General features: G+C 39.7%; 1 protein-coding gene across 3 annotated transcripts in view; it reads right to left on the bottom strand.

The window, feature by feature from the left end:
- LOC121885419 (WD repeat-containing protein 7) overlaps positions 1-21,642 on the bottom strand; it is a 111,300-nt gene that overhangs the window by 78,532 nt on the left and 11,126 nt on the right. For all 3 annotated transcript variants that reach the window (XM_042394851.1, XM_042394853.1, XM_042394852.1), the window contains exons 10-18: positions 17,193-17,340; positions 16,079-16,194; positions 15,633-15,765; positions 14,271-14,491; positions 13,346-13,541; positions 10,201-10,415; positions 3,365-3,598; positions 2,237-2,530; positions 1,731-1,927 (exon numbers count right to left, since the gene is read on the bottom strand). In XM_042394851.1, the coding sequence (XP_042250785.1) occupies positions 1,731-1,927; positions 2,237-2,530; positions 3,365-3,598; positions 10,201-10,415; positions 13,346-13,541; positions 14,271-14,491; positions 15,633-15,765; positions 16,079-16,194; positions 17,193-17,340 (1,754 nt within the window). The remainder of the gene's footprint in view (positions 1-1,730; positions 1,928-2,236; positions 2,531-3,364; positions 3,599-10,200; positions 10,416-13,345; positions 13,542-14,270; positions 14,492-15,632; positions 15,766-16,078; positions 16,195-17,192; positions 17,341-21,642) is intronic.

Here is a 21,642-nt window from a genome sequence, read left to right as displayed (position 1 = left end):
CAAGTACTTGAGACTTTACTTGAGAGTGGTTTTGAAAACACTTGTCACTTGACCTGGACTTGACTTCAACTTGGCTTCAAGGACTTCAGACTGGACTTGAGACTTGCTTTGAGGCTTGAAGGTTTGACTTGGACCTGTCTCAGTTGACTTGAGACTTGACTTAGAATTGCCCCTTAGGACTTTTTTTTTGACTTGAACTGGCTTTGACAAGACTTAAAACTTGGCTTGGACTTGTCTCCATTGACTTGAGACTTGACTTGAGATGGGTTTTGACAAGACCCAAGAGTTTGACTTGCGTTGATTGATTTGAGACTTGACTTGGACTTGTCCCAAAAAACTCTGGTTATTGATACTAAAAGATATAATTCGGGATCTTTTTAACCATCTCTGAATTTTAAGAACACAGCTCTTGCTATACACTACAGTTCCTGTTAAACATTATTTGCATTACTTATAGGAGTGGAAATCTTTGGGAACCTCACAATTCGACTCTGATTCTTGGTGTCCAATTCAATTCAGAATCGATTCTCAATTCTCGATTCAAAACCGATTCTCGATCGAATGAATAGGAATGGATAGGGGCACTATTTTTAGTCTCTAATCAGACTAAACTCTACCAAGGAACCTGTACTCCCTTTACCTTAACATTAGGAGATGTTTAAGTGGGTTTTAAGGTATAAAAATAACTTGAGAGCACTGAAAGGTTGTGCCTGTACACATGCTAAACTACAGATCTGGTGCACTGCAGGACTGGACACTTTACTAGCTGTTTGTTTAACTAATTTATCCAATAAAAGATGATTTAACACAAAGAGAACTAAATCATAGACTGAAAACAGGTGAAATACAAATCAGAGGAGGCTGATAAAAAAAAAAAAAAAAAACATCTCACCACCTCTCCCTTTACTCTTCTTACTCTCTCTCTGAGTGTTCTCCTCTCTGACTCTCTCACTTGCCCTCCCTGCAGTGTTATTCTGTACAGGGTTGATGAAATGATAAAATGTTGTGTTGGTGTTGCAGCAGCAGGACCTCGACCTCAGTGTTAAATCTTTCACAGCGCAGTGAGAGCTCAGACAGACTAAACAATCAGCTTCACACACACACACACACACACACACACACACACACACACACACACACACTTGACAGTAGTTGTGCTGGTTTCGTTGTATATTTGAACAACGTCTCTGTTTCTGTGCTCTGAATTCTTTTTCTATTTCGACTTGTTTGGGTTGTTATTTTGTTTTTCAGTTGAAATCACTGACGGCTGATCAGGAGTGTGTTTTCCCTGCCTGCTGAATCCAGATTTGTTGAACTTGCGTTAAGATTTTCTTTTTGTTATTTTTAAGATGCTTGAGAGTGAGAATTCTTGCACTACGAGTGACCTCTTTCACAATTCATGTAGTCATTGATTCATTGTTAATATTGGTTAGAGGAGCTTTAAGGAGATGATTAAAGTTTGATGAATATATGTTGAGATATGCTATTATCATAAATTATTATTATGACATTACGATACATCACAGTGTACATTTTGTATAATGTTTAATATGTATGTCCATGTTACTGTTGTTCAGATCATGACTATTTTCCATTTAATGTGATCTTTAAAGAGCTCTTCTTCTCAGTAAAACTATGTGATTACACTTTTTAAAAATTAGAAACGTATAATCAAATGTTGTACTACGTGTCTGTATGTGTGCTTGTTTGTTTGCTTGTTTGTTTGTTACCTGGCCGGTGCCTTCTTCATGTGCTCCCCGACAAAGGTGGCGTTGGTCATGCCCATCAGAGTGTTGGCCAGTGAGATGACAGACAGGAGGTGCTGCGTGGTGACGGCCCTCGACAAGCCGTATGTTCCCTTCCCAACGATGTCTGACAGCGCCAGCTTCCGACCCGTCGCCAGGGACAATTGCCGCAGCAAGGACTCCTGGGAAAAGAAGGCAGACAAATGAAGCAGGGTCCCTGAAAATACCTGTGTGTGCCGACAGCTTTCATCGATTACTCTCCAAATGACAGTTTAAAGATTACCTTTTCAGTTTATTAAGTAATGATTTAGTCTTAAAAATGTCAAAAACTATTACCTAAAAAAATTACCATCAACAGTTCCCAAGTGATGTCTTGTCAGGATTAATTAACATTTGGTAGTAATGGACCTAATGTGGAAAATAACATCTTAATCTGATGGTTAAACAGGATTGTCTAGCTTTCAGTGATCTGGGGCCAATCAGACAGGTACCTTGAAGGTGGGCAGCATGAGGGACATGTGACCTCCTCTGGAGATCAGGCCGAAGGAGATGGGGCAGTGCGGTCTGAGCATGCCCAGTCGCTCCAAACAGATGCCGTCCAGCTGCTCATTGAGGCCCCAGGCGTGCAGGCAGGACATGAAGAGTTTGGCCGTATCCATCGTCAGGTTGTACTCCAGCAGACTCAGTGACTTGGACTTCTCCTCGCGTCTCCTCATCTCCTCCTCCTCTTCCTCATCTTCGTCCAGCAGGTGCTCCTTGATGGTCTCCTTCATTGTCTCCTTCACCTGTGTTTTTTTTTTAAAGAAAAACTTAAAGGACCACTCCACATATTTTACTGGTCATGTTGTAAATAGCTGTGTAATGTCTTTTGTTGCTCTGGAGGAGTTTTGTCTAATCTGTGAGAAGAACCCAAATGATGTCACTGTGATGTCATCGGGGTTATCTCAAAATGGAAATGGAGATATTTTTAAGAGAAGGCCTGAGTTATAAACTGGACACATGGAGCTTAAAAGACATGGGCGTTTACTAGGTAGGAAGGGTCTAATGAAACCTTCTGAGTTGTATCATGGGAAATGTAGGATTCCATGTTTTTGGAGCTTAACCCATACTAGGGACTAACAGTCAGGATATCTCAGCTTGCTTCAATTTTTTAACATGTCTCTCATAAGTCCCCAGACTTTATGGAAGTGCAATAATAAATCTTGAGTAACCCTTCAGACACAATTTATTGTATCTTCGTAATAGTTCAGAGAATAAACCTTGAAATGCATTTAAAAATGCTAAAACAAATGAATAGAAATAGTAAGAATAAAAGATTAAACATAAATAATGTTAAAAATAAACAATAAAATATAATAAAACCTAATTTAATGTGAATACTGTTTTTTTTAAAAATAAAGAGACTTTTTTTTAAAGTTTCGTCTTTTTTATCTTAATATTTTTCAAGGTTTTAACATTTCTTTATAAATATTCTCATCAGTTATTTATCAGATTATAAAAAAATTAAAATTATATCACATGAAAGAGGTAATAGAGGGTAAATAGTAGAGGAAAAATTTTTTATAACATTTATAGTTACAGATAGTTTAGGACCCTGATGGCTTCTTGTGTTTTCTGACCTGTTTGAAGATCTTGTTGGCCAGGAAGGACCCCCCCTTGTCGGCCCCAGTCTGGCTCTTCTGCAGCGTTTCTGGAGACACCAGTGTGGGGCTCGGTCTCTGGGCTTCCTCTGTCAGCAGCTGGATGATCACTGCCTCCACGTCGAAGAACAGCACATGCATGTCAGGGTCCGTCAGGTTGGTCTTCATCGCCTGGACCACCAGGGCATTGTGGGAGTATTTCGGCAGGTTGCCCTAGAGAAGAGAGAGAGAGAATATATTAAACTAAGGAAAACAGTGATGAACGTCAGTCAGTCTGTTTCAAAACAGAAACCTTGTGTGCTCTGTTTTTATAGAAAAAGGATCAAAACATCAGCAGTCAGAAGACCAACCAATTGTAGCCCATATGTCTTTATGACAAGCTAAAAACAAAACATCTGGCATATTATCATCTCTTGAAGTTGTTATGGTGAATGTTAGCAAACGGTTGCCAAGCAGGTAGTGTATATTGAGTTTATCAGAGTGTGTTTGTTGAAAACAGCTGCTGTAGGAAAGGAGGCTGGTGAGATCTGTGAGACTGAACCTTTCAGTAAAATGCGCCGCAAACCAAAACTATGAGCTAAAAAGGGTATAAAGCCACCGCAAGGGACACCTTTCACACAGAGCTATATGATCAATTATTGACATAAAAAATATTGATTAGTGTCGCTTTAATAACCAAATGTAAGACATCCTTAAAAAAAAGTGTTGTTACTACTTGGGGGAATAATGTTTTAAATCCATCATCCCATCATTCAAACACACACAGATACACAACAAAGACACACACACACACACACACCATCAGCTTTAATTGCCACCAATACTAACACACCGCTCGAATTTAATTGTGTTAGCAGAGACACTTGCGTGGAGCTGTATGTAGAACAGTGCTGTTTGTTTACATGTTAATGACCTGATGACTGCAATCAGACCACTGTGATCCTGTTAGAGTCCCATTCTGATGGAAGAGAACAAAAAAGGGGGAGGAGGAAGGTAGCAGCGAAAAAAGGGCAGCGCTTGATTTTCATCTGGATGTGTTTCATGAAAGATCATCCGTTCGCTGTTCTACACTCATGTAGCTCTTTCCTTCAGGAAGGAGTGACGTGTTCAGTTAGTCTTAGCAATTTCTTACATACATTTATGTATCTTCTGTTGTGTTTGCCTTCATTTTTTCACATTGTGTTGCATTATATTATGTCCAGGGTTTCTGCCCTTTACCAAGATACATTTAAGACTTCTTAAGGTCTTTTTATAATAGCACATAGAATGCAATTAAGTATGAACATATGATGGAAAGCCTGTAGAGATGATATGACCTCTGTATCACTTCCCATAGTACATACAAATAATTCCTAATGATATAATTAATTAAATTAACCGGATGTGAACCCTGATAGGCAACCAGAAAATGGATAGATGGGGTAACCGTTGAAAAATGATTCATTCATTTGACTTTGTTTTGCTGAAACAGCTCACAGTAGTGACAGTGTTTACTACAGGTCTGATGGTGCTGACTGAAACTCCACAAAATAAAATAAAATCCACCGTCAGAACAATCCCACTTTTAGTGTTTAGATGTAAAACGTCTGCAATCAGATACAAAAATGAACTAGAAAGACTAAGATGTACTGCCTACAGCTGGCAAGAGGAAATATTTCAGAGTTTTGGAATTAAAATTAAAACCTTGTTCATTTCCTCTAAGGCCTTTGTTGATGAAGTGAATTCAATGCTTAAAGAAAATGAATTTTAGAAATGCGTGCTTCTGTGGTTCTAATGTTTCTGTATATCTGTAAATACTTCATATTTAGATGTTTTCCACATATTGTTACTATAATTGTAATTTATGAAATAATTGATATTTCTCTGTGTTGCACTTCTTGGTTTTGGCAACACTTTCATGCAATTTAACCTCACTGAATTGAATTGGATGTGACTGTGTGAGAGAGACAGAGAGAGAACAATAATTATCCACGGAGAGTCCTGACAGACGAAGAGACACAATACACCTGCAGCTGGGACACGCACACACACACACACATCCACACATGTCAGATCTGTGAGGCTGTGATGTTTGTGCTCTTGATTTGCAATGCTGTTACCATATCACACATACATACACTCCTCTGCCTCTTTTTTCAGTGACACACACATACGTGCTTTTGGGTTTGTACTCATGATTCTTCTAAATGCACAAACACATGTATACACACACACGTGTGACAGTGATTTAGACCAGGAAGTTTAGTAATGAATTTGTTTAAAGTGCTGTTTGATTATAGCTCAAATCTCTTTCACAAAGACTGCCAGTGGAACACCGTGTCAGCACTACGATACATACAGTTAGTGAAAGTTGAACACTGAACTGGCCTCAGTGAACATAATTTGTGTTTAATAAGACATCTTAAAGATACGAGGATTTGTACTTTTTAAAAAAAAAAGCACATTTGCTTTGTGCCTCATCCTCATGCTTCAGTGTCAGAGTGTGTGTGTGTGTGTGTGTGTGTGTGTGTGTGTCGGCCTAAGTGTGTAATTTTGGTGGATGAACACTGCCATCTAATGGCAGAGAGCCACATTACACACGATGATAAACACACACACAGACACACACACATACACACATTTATTCTGTTGGTGGGTTTTGTGACCTGATGCTTAATATTTTCTGAGGCTGAACAAACACACACAGACACACAGGCTAGAACTGTCCATAATCACTTTTAATGTCAATCTGACTTTTCTGGTATGACAAAAAAAATCAAGTGTTGAAAAAATAAATCTTCTGAGAACTCTGCTAGATTAGATAGCAAATAGAAATAAATTTGAGAAACACATTTTTGTTTTAAGTCTGTTCTGACATTTCAGTTATCTACATGTATCTGTCACACAAACACACACACACACACACACATACAGTGTCCTATAGCTCCTGGGCAGTAGGTCTAAAGGTCATTGTCCTGCAGGGCCCTTCTGGCAAACAACCCTGGAGTCCAACACACACACACATCCACAGATTCCAGTAAGTCTCTCACACACACACACACACACACACACACACACATACACTGTATAGAGCCATCACATGTAGACACTGAATACAAATATATAGAAAATTCACTAAACATTCTATCTTTGAAACTGGGAGATCACACATCAGTATCAGTACTCCACAAAGATTCACTGAAAGTCACTTACAATGATTTCACTTACATTGAATATTGAATTGAAAATGATATAAAGTTTTAACTGTTTAAATTTTCTGCTCTTTCCTTTTGTTTCAAGAGTAAGTAGAGTGACTATGATACATTTTGAGTATTGATCAATGAACTGATCACACAAAGCCTGATGTATCTTATTCCTCTGTGCCATAGAGCTCCATTGTTGTCCAAAAATTATTCAAAACATGTCAATGAGCAACACTGTTGCACTGTTCGACATGTTCCTTCATAACCATGAACGCACACTGTAGTTCATTTTACCTAAATCCCACAGACACCGTCCTGCAGCCAGAAAAACTCACCAAGTGTGTCTTAATCCGCAGATAAAAATAGTCCCAAACAAATGCACTATTTCCTCCAGTTTGAGTAATGACAACTAAAAACTATAGTGCCCAGCTGTTATAGGAGATTACTGTAAGTAAGTAGTTTCAGGCTTGGGGCCGAATGCAACAAAAAGGGAAGGAAAATGAGAGCCCAAGGTGACGACTTCAAATGTCACCTGTGAATTATATTCAGTTTTCAATGATACAGAACTGAGAAAAGCAGAAATTCATCACATTGGAGAAGCTGGAACCAGAGAATATTTGACAGTTTTGGCTGATCAAATGACAGAAATTATTCATTTATTAGCCAATTAACTGCGGCTAATTAATTTTCTGTTGATCGACTAATCATTTCATCTAGTTATATTTCTTTTTTGTACTGTGCGACAAACACACTCACAGATCAGCAGGTTCAGCAAAACTGCCAGAGGACAAACTCAAAGTCACACATCGACTTCCTCACACACAAAGTGAAATCTAAACAGCAAACAAACATCAGCTGTAAACACACACACACACACACACACAGATGAAGGCTTGGAGCTGGCTGGGTGTAATGTTTGGGTTGATAGTCTGACATTTCATGGTCATTATCTGTCATTACACACAGCAGGGGAGTACACACACTCTCACACACGCGCGCGCACACACACACGCACGGGAGATAGTGGGTGGTTTTGACCCATAATTTGAGTAGATATGAGAGAGAAATGACACAGTGGTGGGAGGCAGAAAAGGGAACAACACTGATGTATTTCTGATAGAACTAGGAGGGAAAAAAATTGCAGCTGTTGTGTGTTGGCCTTTTCAAAAAAAAAAAAGAGCTGTGATTATGGGCAGTTATGGCAGGAAAAACCCGGGAGACACCTACAATAAAAGCAAAACACAGGGGGGAAAAAAGAAACAACACAAAGGTTATCTGGTGGAGGGAAGGAGGAGAAAAAAGACAAAGCAAACAGAGGAAGAGATGGGAGCTAAATGGAGTTTCACTTGGAGCTAAATGGCTTCTATGTCAAACTGTATAAGTCAAACTGTACCAGCAGCTGAACTAAACGCTGCTCAAACACTAAATAATTCATAGTGTTTGTTTTCTGCGCTGGGAGGCCCAGGTGGGCGGGGTTTACTCCGTCAAGACAGATCAGATCATCGGAGTCTGACAAGTGAACCTCTGAGGGGTCAACCCAGACAACAGGTTCCACATACAACTACTGTAGTTTGAACAATAACGTGAAGATTATTTACGACTGTAGCTGAAATAATTCCAGATACAAAACTATTCGTATCAAAAGATCCAATACGATTGAACGCTTTAGAACAGCTACTGAGTGCACCTGTAGTGGTCAAATATCCATGTGGGTCAAGAATGAGCACATGCAGCAGACACAGAGCAGCATTATTGTCCCATTGCAGTCTTGTTAGCAAGCTAGGCTACCTGGCCTCCACTCAGAAAGTGGAAGCTAGTAAGTGTAGCTTGCTAACATTAGTAGCATTTCCTGTGCTGTGTTAGTCCTGCAAGCATTAACTGTCTCTCTTTTATGCATCCAGTTGTGGTGATAGCAAATGACTAGACTGTCAAAACTTGCAGCAATAGGGAGTCCCGTAACCTTAGTACTCCATGCACTACCCTATGATTCAAGTCACAACCATTGGTGTATTAAGGAGAATTGGATACCACGCTCAAAAATGGCGACCCCATCCATTCCTATGTATTCCGCAATGTTTCTGAGAGCTTCCATGTTTCACACGAGATTCCTACTCCAGCCGAGCCAGTTCAGAGCACGTGCATCTGAGACTTTCTCTGGCCGAGATGACCAACTTTCTGTTGGCTACAACATGAATGAGATAAAATAATCTCTGGAAATAACTTTCCAGTTGTTATTGGACTAAATGGATCAAGCTCTGATAACAAATCATTTTGCAGGGTTTGCGGCATTCAGAAATATGTATTCATCGTTTAACAGCTTGTCCTTTTCCAATGATTGTGTATGGGAAAAACGCTTTTTGGGCCATGTGATGTACCTGGAAGATGTAATTACACGGTCCTGATAGGTTGGTCACACACACACACACACACAGGAATGTATAGAGAGGGCCGGGACTATGCAATGACTAACATCACCCCTCCCCAGCCATGTGGAATGGAAGTGGCCGCCCACACATATATTGTACCAATCAACTTGCAGTACTGCCAACATCAGTTGCAACCAAAAATTCACACTCACTGGTGGACTTTAACGTGGGGGGTGCTATCACTGCAGAAAAACAAATAAAATGTCCTCTTTATATGAGTAAAAACAAACACCAAAGATTTCTACACAGATTTCTTGACAAAAAATTGATTCCAGTTTAACGTTCATATAAAAATCATATTGATTAGTGCAACTTTAGTATAAACAGTTGGCTTAGAATCAACTCACTTCTGTTAGCTGCACCAAATAGGAACTGAATCTGTCTAAAGTTCACTTCAGACTACAATATAATGATAATAACAACATTTGTTTGTTTAAAAATGTTCAAAAACAGTGTTTCAAAAATGCTTGACATAAAGCAGTAAAAACAGAGGAATTAACAAAAAGTCAATTATGCAAGTGACTCTTTAAATTTGGGCAGATTGCTCCTTTAAACGACTAAAGCTGCTCTCTGAAAAGTCCAGCTCAGAGAAAAGAAACACTGTACTTCTTTTTTTTTCACCATTTTGACATTTAAGATAGTTCATCCTTCCCTGAGAGACACCAGTGGTTGGCTGTTCACACACACACACACACATACAAAATGGCTGTATTGTTGACCTTTGGTTCATCTCCAGCAGAGTTTTAATTGGCCTGTGGACTTCAGGCAGCTATCTGACCGAGATGACCAGTGTGTGGTGTGTGTGTGTGTGTGTATAAAAGGTATTGTGTTTGTTTTTGATGAATGAGACAAAGAGCCAAAGAGAAAGAGAAAATACAGAATATACTGAAGAGGAGGAGACATCTGAACTTCACAGTAATCACATCGGAATCAATCAAACTCAGCGCTGGAAGTCACTTTCCCAGAGCCTGAGATGACATCTTCATATTGCTTCTTATGTCCAAAGACACAAAGTTTACAATGATATAAAACAGAAAGTAACAAATCCTCATTTTTGAGGAGCTGCTTGATAAATGACAATTACATTAGTAAATTTATTAGTGATTAAATTTCTGTTGACTTCCAGATTAACTGACTAACTGTTTCAGCACTAGTGAACGTGGATGAAAGATTCCCTTCTTTTGTACTGTGACTGTTTGTGTGTTACCTTGTCAGCGTTGTCTGCAGCCAGCAGATTGGTGGCAAGAGTCTGCAGTTTGTGCTGGGCCATGTTCTTCAGCGCCGCCAGGCTGCGGCGAGTCATCGCCTGCTTCAGGTTCACCGCCGGGTGGCTGAGAGCGTCCACGGTGGCTGGAGCCAGCTCATCACAGGCGTTCAGGATCTCTACTGCTGTTATACCCATCACACAGCGGTCCAAGGCTCCTGAAGACACACAAACCAGTCTCACACCTCAGATCAATTACTGACAAGGAGCAAACACATGACATCCTGACACTTTCTCAAGTGACAGCACCTGGACAGATTTCAACTTGGACATTACAAATATCAAGGTTTATCAGGCAGCTTCAGATATAATGTACTGATCATAGTCCTGCTCCACAGAACATGGAGCTTTTTGATTTTAATGACTCTATGACCTTTCCTTTTAGTGCCACACTCAGGAGAAACTTTACATTGTTAGTTCCTTAACTGCTTTACCAAATCTAGCCATCAGTGTTTGAGATTTTATGTTTGGAACTGCATCTTAAAACGCACACATCATTGGGTTCAACACTCAGCGGTTATTATTACCACCTTAAAGAGAGTAAATGTTTAAAACCGTAGCGTGAAATACTCTACATGACCAAAAGTATGAGGGCATCTGTCCATATACGTTAGTGTACTCTTGGTCTGGGCTCTTTTTCCTGGTTTAGGCTAGAGCCCTGCTTAGGACTGTTTTCTTACATAATCCCGCTCCCGCTGGATTTCTGACCATTACCATCTGCTACCACAGTGTGTGTTACACAGCCGCCCACTTTTGCAATGTGTGTGTCCACTCCCGCCCACACTCGCGAACATTCTGACCATTCACACTCACACAACAGAGTTCCATTGATTTTGTGTCTTCTCCCGTCCTGCGAGGAAAACACTTTATTTTACTGTGTAGTTTTCATAAAGAGATGCATACCGGTAAAAACGTAGCAAATTTACGTTCTAGTGCATAATTATATTCATACTAGTTAAATAATTACTGTTGTTCTAGTGCAACGGCAAGAAAAACATGTTTCAATGTTCAATTGGGCTCCTGACTTTAAGACAGACTTGAAAAATTGTGAACCTGTCCTTTAACGCTACAGTGCACACACATATCTTAAACAATAATGTAGTAAAGCAGAGCGTACACAGACTAGTTTTATTTCAGCCTTCCTTGTGTCTGTGCTTCCTCTCTCTTTCTTCATTTCTATCACATATTCTCTATTTCTATCAATCTCCCTCTTCTTGTCCTTGCACTGTCCTTCTATTTATATCAATCTTTCTCTCACACCATCTCCCTCTTTATCTCAGTTCATGGCGATATCATCATCTATTGTCTCTTGAATATGATTCAGGTCACAGATGGAGTTTTCTCCATCTCTGGCTGCAACAATTCTCTGCCTTTACAGAAAGAGAGAGAGGTTAAGAGAGACATCATTAGCTGCAGACAGAGCTGACATCAGTATTGGCTCTGAGTATTGAGTGAGAGGAGAAAGTGGCACCATTATACCTGTGTGTGTGTGTTAGTGTATGTGTGTGTGAGAGTGTGTGTGTGAAGAAGAGACTGTGAGCCATGGCCCTATTACATGTCCAACGCCTGAGTACACACACACCTTCCTTAATTTCACACTTAGCTACCCTGCAATCTCCCAGCACTACTGTACAGCTCATTCAGGTCCCCAACACACACACACACACACACACACACACACACACACACACACACACACACACACACACACACACACACACACACCTGGTATTTTCCGGTGGCTAGTCATCATTCAAGCTAATGTTACCTCTATACTGTGCCACATACATGTTTACTGCAGATTGCGTTGTCATGGTAACGACTAAACGGGTGCTAGCAGGCACAAGAATAAAATATGTTTCTGAAGAGAGAGAGAGAGGTGAGATTTAGAGGAGTACTTCATTGTCATTTTTTTTTTCTGAGAGTGAGATGACAAGATTGATATCAGTCTCACGTCTGTGTGTTAGCTTAGCTTAGCATACAAACTGGAAGCAGGGGGAAACTGCTAGCCTGACTCTAGATCAACAAACTTGCAATTCATAGTTTCTTGAATTGTATTCAAATGAAATACATCATCTGACGAAAATCTAATGATCCCCTCCAGACATATTTTAAAAATATAAAATATTCTGTTTGGAATAATAATTTGTGTCTGATGTGTTTTTTCCACAAATAAAAGTTCAGTTAACTGGTTAAAAATTCTTAATATTACATATCATATTACATTAACTGATTGTAGATTACATTATTATATATTTTCAACATGTAACAGGTTATACAGAATCTCAAGGACATATTTCTTGGTAAAAAGGTGTTAAAACATTAACATTGCAGTGTATATTGTGCAGGTTTACAAGTTCAGATGCCGCCACTGTAATGATGGCTTGTTAACATCTGCCTTCAACCCAGTTGGATGGTACCAAACCTAGCAACCTCACTGTGACGACAAGACTTCAGACATAGCCCTGAACAGCATTCTTGTGGTACTTTTACCTCAGTTTATGGGGGCAGATTTAGCAAACTTGTCAGTACTTTTGGATCATTAGAGAACAGGAATCAAGCAGCACTGAAAAGGGAGTAAAGAGTTTAAATTCATAAAAAAAAGAGCATCTTTGTTGGGTGTGGTTAGAAGTAGTGAATCTGTTGGGGTCCATACTGGTTTTACTGTTGATGAGAATCTGTGTTTATTGCCCAGAAACAACAGACACATTTTTGTATGCTTGAGTAGCTTAAAGAACAGCTTAATGGTCATCAAACGTCAATGTTGTGATGTCTTTTCCCAAGTATGATGAGAGCTTTTAAAGCTGCAACAAATGAACCTCCTGAAGTATACAGGCAAGAGATTGAAGAGCTTAATGTGAGGCCATTTTTCACTCTCTGCCTCTGTGCATACAAATATGAGAATTTGTGTGATTTGAATGCGTGGGAGACATTCAGAAGTTCACTGTCGGCCCACTTTGCTATTTATTAATAGGAAAAAGTTGAGCGTTACGTCTGCAGCTGCACTTCTGTATCATAAATGTTTTAAATCATGCCAGTGGTTCATCATTTGTCCAACACACCCCGTGCCTGATCGATCGGTTCTCACCTGTATCCATCTGCCACACGTAGACGGAGCCGTCAGAGCATCCGACCACCAGGTAGTCATCTGCCGGACGCCACTTGATGACCTGGATTGGGAAGAGGTGTCGCGACGCCAGCATGATGCACTTCCTCTCCCTGAGACTGAGCAGGCCGACGGAGTGGTCGCTGGCCACTGAGCAGACGCAGTGCTGCACTCGAGTCTGCAGAGGAAACACAGCGGCAGTTAATGATAATCTAAAGAACTGTACCAAAACCACCAATCTGCTTACCACATCTCAGTCTTTCTGAAGCCCCTATATGTAATTTCTGAATTCTAGTGGTTCTCAGTCATCAGGATACTGATACTGAGTTTGTGTTGGCGTAAATAAAGATGTTGAAACCGACTGACAGACTCAAAGTAAATCAATTATCCAAAACCTAGAAACTCAAATTGAGGTTTCATTGATTTTCCTAATGTGAAACTTCTGTTGTCTTTATTAAAGTGTGTGTGTGTGTGTGTGTGTGTGTGTGTGTGTGTGTGTGTTTGTGAGATGTCAGCCACCAACACAACAGCATTAACCTAATTTCCATGGCAACAACACAGTTATGACCATTTTATCTTAATGTCATTTAAACAATACAATTGTTTGAGGGGCAACTGTGTGTGTGTGTGGGTGTGTGTTGAAAATGTCATTTAAGCTATTTCCACAGTAACATCACCCCTGTCACATTTAACATCTAATGTCAGCAACAAAACACACCACTCCCTTTCAGTATATTCATCACACCGAAGAAAAACGAACAAGACAAAAAAAAAAAACAAAACAGAACACGAAAAAGAGGGTGTGACGTCCCTCACTTGTGTCTGGTGGACTGTCTTATTTGTGACAAGAAAAAAAAGAGAGACATAAAAGAAACAACAACATAAAGCTATATGTCAAAGGTCTTACGCTGCAGTTTTCTGGCGGGACGATGAGTTGGGTGATCTCTCCTCCGTGGACACAGAAAATGTGTTTCATCTCTCCGGTGAAGATGTCCCAGACGATGACGGAGAAGTCCACTCCTCCGGACACCAGCGAGCGCTGGTCATAGCGGGGGGAGATCTGATACGGATACAGGACGCATGTCACTTTGTTCCGATGACCTCGCAGGGTACGATGGGGTGGCCAGCCTGCAGGATGGAAGGACATGACTCTCAGAATGGAGGACGAGACAGATACTGGAGACGGATGACGGGAGGAATACAGCTGGAGTCAGCAGTATGGTGACTGTCTTTGTTGATTTAGGCCTCAAGTTTGAAAGCAATTACTGTTAGCGATGCGACAGACAATATGACAAAATGATGCAGAAATACCGAAGATGAGGTAAAAGTTGGTGTAGAAGCTCCCCTTTAATTGAATGAGCACTTATGATTATGCATGTTTACTTTGTAGTAATTAATCAGAGCAGCAAGTCATAATGTCAGGAAAAAGGAAAACCTTCTGAGCTGCACTGATGGTCAGACACCAGGCAATAGTTAAGTCTGATAATCACCAACAGCACACATTTTACCCAATAGTCTGCTTCACCTTTTTGTGTATATGCTTTCTTTTCAATATATGCTTTCGTTTTTTAAAAATATTCAACATTACTGATCCATTTTGAGCCACACACCTTTACTAGAATCATCAGAAATACTATATTATTCATGGCCTAACCAGCTTGGTTCAGTTCAAGCAAGCTCTGGTGCATTTGCCTTTGCTTCACTTCGTTTGGGCTGATGTGAAAGCTGTCGACTAAATTCTGATGCGGACCAAACCACTTGGTAACCACGCAGGGATTCTGCCTGATCTATCAGAAAGTGACAATGAGTTAAAGCAAAGGTGTGTTGTGTATTTTAGCAGTTCCTCATTCAAAAGTGACGAAACAAACTGATCTCACAGCAGGTATCTGCCCAAGATATTACTGCACAAGACATGTCTTTTTTTTGTCCTGTTTCTATCTGTTTGTTGCAGTCTGGACTAATAACGCTCATAATCTCATTTATGCTCGAACTCTGTATGACATCAGAGAAGATACATAAACACATAAGACGCAGTTAAATGCAGCATGAACCAGAATTTGATTTTTCCACGAGTAGCTCTGATGATACAGGATGACATCATCGAAACTACCAGTCAGTCCATATGACTTCATGTTTACAGCTCTTGGTTCATTTGTCATGTCAGTGTGAAAACAAAACAGATGAGAAAAGCATCAATGTATCTTTTTCTTTTTTTTTTCAGTCCAGACCACTTGGAGTGAACTAGCTCCTGACCCTTTGTCCCCCTCACCTCTCCTGAGCATGTGCTCTCCCTGCAGCAGCTGGACGATGGCGGTTTGAGTGGCAGGAACCAGGATGATGCTGCCATCTTCTCTTCCACACACCAGTCGACCCTGAGAGGGGATGTAGACGCTGGCCGTCACCTGAGGGAACAGAAGACACTCATGCTGACTCAGGAAGATGATGAGAAAACTATAACAGCGCTAAGAATATTTCAGTCACACAACAGATATTTTTAAGTCTCACTGAGGGAAACTTTACTCCAGTTAACATAACTTCAACCCAAGTCTGGACGAGCAACAGTTATCCAAATCACTTACTTTGAGTAGGCTGCAATATGGAAATGAGAACTGATTTCTTGTTTCACATTTTTCATTTCTGGATCTGTGAAGTTATAAATAATGATTGCATTCCTCAAACATCTTTTGAAAAACATTATATGGTCTGGATTCAAACCTTGATGGGTTCTTCTTTGCCAGGCAGGACGCTGAGCTGGTCGATGATCCCTGAAGACACGGGGGTCAACTTATCAAACGCCTCCTGGAGACTGATGGTGGACGATACCTGCAACTCTGCCGCGAGAGAAAGATACAGTCGAAATCAGACAGAAGTAAAGAGAAACATATTTGAAAAAATGAACCTCTAATTCCAAAATGTTGAACAGAGATGTTGTCTAAAGCTTCTGTTATTTTGGTCAACTTATGACTTTTAATATTATCTTAAATAAATAATTTTATTAAAAATAGAGGACACAGCAGGATACAGCAAATGTCAGATTTAATAAGTGTGATTATTGTTTTGGTGTTCATCTATTAACTAAATGGATCACGATGTGTGAAATATCAAGATCTGGGTGACTTATCATCTTGACTTATCAGTTTTCCTGGAGGAATGGCTTGGCAGAAAATTAATATTAAAGACTCAGATATTTTGAATATAGAATCATTCTATGTTGCATATAGGGAACCTCTAAAAGCTTTTTTCTTGCAAAAGACATGATGAACATTGGAGGCTGACAAAAAAAGATAATTGTGTTCTTTTTCTTGACAATTCTTACAGCATTAAATTCACATTATCTAATTCATGAGCCCTGTAGAATCAACTTTATCAACTTTATCTGTCATCAGCACCATTACATATTTTGGCCACTAGATGGCAGTCTGCCTCTGTGTTTCACCACCACTGTCTCAGAGAATTTACCTCTACATACTTCATATAAACAAACAAACTGAACACACTGACAAAACGTCGTTTGAAAAGGCAGATATTGAGTTACTGATGAATCTGTCGTTGTTCAATAGATTTAGATATCATCTAGTAAGTATGTTAAGTATATGGACCAGATCAAGAAGAAGAGGAATGAATATGATTTGTAACCCATGCAGGACAGATCTCTTCATGTTGAATTGATATTGGTAAATAGAATATATAATTACCTGTATCTCTTTATTTGCAGACACATTATTTCATGTAAATGTACATTCAAGTGTCAACAAGTGTTTTTGTAGTTCAACAGGAACAACTCTTCTCTAGAGAAATGATGATGTCACATTACTCTCACAGTCATTACCTGCAGCGGTTGACAGCGGCTGCAGAGGTGAGGTGTCTGGGATGCTCCACAGGGACATTCTGCCCGCTGAGTCTCCCTGGATCAGCAGCTTGTGGAAGGGCTCCCGTCGGCCGAAGAAGAACCGAGTCACAGGAGGACAGATCAGGAGCTGGAGGACGGTGTGGGAAAAAGAAACACATCAACACCTGAAAACCTGAAACCCCAAATTTCACTAATAAAGCCTTGAAAGGTTGTATTTTGGGGAATTTCATAACAAAATCAATCAGAGCACTCATATTCTATTTAGGGACCAGCGCATTTCTTCCCTAACAGACTAACTGGAGTATTTTGCCCCATTGCATTAAACTACACATATTAGACTTTATTCATTTGTCATATTGGTTCTAAGCTTGAAGGCCATGTGAACCTGAAATGTTTGGATTTGCTCTCCAGTTGTCTTTATACAAACTGTAACAACACACAGCAAACTGAAGGAAAACAGAACCACACATTTCTGATTGGCATGGACTCTGACTCCTCTACAGGCTGAGAAACATGTAAAAAATATTTGATAGAAATACTGACTGATTCTAACATGCCGTTTGGGTTTTATTGGGGCTTTCCTTATTCATTAAGTAACTGTAAAATGTAACAGCGAAGTAAAACCAAATGCAGCCACCGTAGAAGTCCACTGATCCACTGCTCCGCTTAATGGAAGGACAGGTGTGGACAAAACTACAGATTGGATGAGGGTAATTTGACTAAAGCTAGCCAAAAATGGCTAACTGTCTTCTTCCAGATGCTTATACAAACTAATACCTAAACTTAACCATGTGCTACCCAGTGTTGAAACTATTTGCAGAACCTGGAAGGTCTATTTTTTCCCTTTAGCTGCCTATAAGAACCATGTTGATGGACATTCTGAGCCTTGGTTGTCAAAAAATGTACTGATTGTTTAAAATGCCCAATCCCCTCTTTTCATGTATTTTGTCACTCCTATCATTTTCTCCTCCTGTTTGCACTGTAACCATGGATGTACAGACAACAAACACCTAACATACCAAAGAAAACATCTAATGATTATGGGGTAAGATCTGAAGTTACTAAGTATCTTTGTATATGATTTTCTTAACTGATTTTTAGATGTTTATCTCCAAGAAACATCACAGAAACTGCTTTAGATTGACTGAGCAATGACTCTGAGAAGATTTAGTGTGATTTATTATGTGTCAGTCAGCTGCTAAGGGTGGATATCTCAACTAAATCTGTCGATCCTCAGAGTTTAAACATAAACTGCTTTCTTAACCATATATAGCCCTCATCAATCACATGAACTTCTTCATATTTGTCCCTCCAGTGTCTCCAGAAGGAGTGGATCAGGTGTCTTTTACATTGGCTGTCCGTTAATTGTTGAGTTTCCCTTTGCTCGGTTCAGCAGTATGGTGAGGTGTAACGTCCACTGAAGGAAATCATGGACAAAATCAAGAGCCATAGACATGGACAGTTGTGTCAAATCTATCACTCTGGATATATGAGAGCCTGAAGGTAGAACCAAGTAAAACTATGAGGTCAGTTTTGTCAAGAATAACCAGACTCAACTCTGATTTTTGTGTGGTTACCAGCCATAACAATGATTTCACATATCATTTTCACTGTTTTATAAGTTAGCAAGGCTCACAAGGTTTCCTGTCAAAGTAGGTGCCGGTGTTGGCTTCAGCTGTGTCTTGGTTAAAATTTCTGACCCTAATCAAGAGTCTTATGCATTACAAATCATTGATTTTCTTCTTCATAAAACTGACCTCTCCTGGGAAAAATATCTACTGTTGGAATTAACATCATTTCCATTTTCTTAACATTTTAAACTTCAACATGACCAGTCCAGAGGTTACTGAGGAAAAATGGTGAAGATGGGAGCAGGGCAGCATCGCTTTTTTTGCCATAAAAAGGGACAATCCACCCCAAAACAGAACTAACTAATGTAATTCCCAAACTATAGCTTTTGTTCAATGGTTACCAGAGTTTCCAACAGTGTAACCATAAGTAAAAGGATATTCAAAAACACACACAAAGATTGGCATTACAGGCCTTAAAATGCCTTGGAATGTGTGTTCATGTTTAGAGTTCCCAGCTTGTATGATATAACTTTGCTCCAACACAGGAGAGGGTAGTTCCTTATTGTAATTATGGGTATAGTGTTGACATGAACTAGAGAAGAAAAAATTAAATTACTATGATCCAGCTCAACAAACATTATAAGAGCCATTGCCACTCTCAAAGCACATGTATTGTCTGAAAAGTTATCTTCAAACCTTGTCGAAGTAGAAAACAAAAAAAGCCTTGGTTATCCATTTAGAGGACTGTTACATAAAGCCCCTTTTGACTGCAAACGTAACTGGTTACATTTTATCATGGGTCCTGCTTTTGTTTTAACTGCTTTCTGCTCGCGAAGACCAGTTCAATTTGAAACTGATTTGGGCACAGCTCAAATGATAGTTAAGGTCTTGGTATGCTTCAAACGCAGTAGGTCATACTATTTGATGATCTACTGATAGAAAGCAGTGGGCAAAGTGATGAATCTTACAATTGGGAATAACAGCATACACCGTCGAACAGTCTCTCCTTGAAGACATTGATGGTGTTACACTCCAAGTACACATGTTGGAAAAACTGGAAGTAGTTGTATCAAAAATGAAAAAAAGAGCTTCAGAGAAAAGTTCAAACCCTGCCTACTTTCAGACCTCCACACACCTGGACAATCTCAGTGTTAAGTTGGCGTGATTATCGGATTGTCTGTTTCAGACAGTTACAAAAATTATCAGTCATGCTGCCTGCTTTTTATTTACGTATTTCCAAGATGTCAAGGTTTGTGAAATACTACAGTGAAAACACAAGGAACAACTTCATACCAAAGCCTTATAAGGTTCTTAAAAGTTCAGGATATTGGAAGCCCCAAGTTACAAATTGTTCAGTTCCTGCAGTGGAAAAGCACTAAAAGTGTGTTTGACCAAAATTGACTGCTTAGGTGGAGCATCTTACTCTACGATGGCAACTTCAACACACAAACAATAAAACCTAGCAGTTTTGCTTCAGGGTGGATTGTCCCCTTCAATTCAATCTGGATAACCAATTTGCTGGGCCTCAGCCGGGACAGTGAATTTGATTGCAGTGGAGAAAAACATGCTGTGGCAGGGACTGATAATCTGTCTGTTTGCTTGTAGTCAACACCTTAACCTTCATTCTGACAGCTCTATGGCCTCTCACATGTTCAGGTAAAAGACACTGGCTATGGTTATAAGGGCCAGAACAAATGTCCTGGTTTGGAAAGTTGGCCTGTTGGTCACCTTTGCCAAAATGTGATGAGCATTTGCAGAAAAAAATTGATTACTAAACAAATCTACACTCATTGCTTGGATAATGCTAACACATTGGCATACACACAGAACAGTTTACCTACCAAAGACAGAAGAAATCATTTTGGTCATTCTCCTATCTGAACAGATAGCAAAAGTTTAACTTTAACAAAAGGGTCACTATGAATAAAGTCATTTCCAGGAGCTGTTGGCAGGTGGAGGGTAGTGATAATCCATCACAGTAGTAGTGATGGACAAGATGAAAGGTAGTGAACCTGTGGGCAGGTAAGAAGGATGGGCTGCCATCACCATGGCAACCAAAAAGTTTATAGAAATGCAGAAGCAGGGAATGGCTAAGGGTGTCTGGCATGTACAACAATCAGTTAGTTCAGTTCGCAGTGGACTATCATTATGCAAAGTGCCACCAAATGTTGATTTTTAAAACACACCATCACTCAAACACACAAACAAACCAAACCACATCTTGATATAAGATGTGAGAAATCAAATCCAAAATTAGTGAGAGTTGTGAGAGTAGTGAGAGAATTAGTGAGCAGACACTATTAAAGAGTGACACACAGAAACACCATTTCCTCTTATCCTATCTGTATCTGATAATGTAATTAACACAAACATCTAAATATGTAAAGAGAAAGTTGCATCCCTGATACTGAGTTTATGATGTCTAAATATGCATTTTGAGTCACAGTTTGTGACTGTCCTTTTGTTTTGATTCTTGCTGCACAAAAAATATTTAACATTTCAACTCATTCATGCCCCTAAAATGTTTGGTATGGATTGTTAGTGTTCATCATTTGGGTTTAAAGTTTACAGACAAACATGACAGGTGCCTGGTGAAGATAAACCAAACTGAATCCAAATGTCACACTATCCCTATCACTCCTTGTTGTGCATCTTTGGTTTGTCATCATCATCTCAGGGACTCAGCAGGTCATTATTTTTGGTTAAAAAGCAGCTTGGGGACTTTGCATGCATCTTCATCAGTATGAAGACAGATGAGGAGGGTGATGGTGCTTTTGGAGGAGGAGATTTGTTTTAGTGGGAAGTGAGCATGAAATCAGGTGAACCAGAGTGAGTTCAGTCTGTCAGGCAGGCAGGAA

This window comes from Thunnus maccoyii, chromosome 19 (genome assembly GCF_910596095.1).
Source record: "Thunnus maccoyii chromosome 19, fThuMac1.1, whole genome shotgun sequence".
NCBI classification, from domain to species: Eukaryota; Metazoa; Chordata; class Actinopteri; order Scombriformes; family Scombridae; genus Thunnus; species Thunnus maccoyii.
This window is presented reverse-complemented; position numbering and strand designations above follow the sequence as displayed.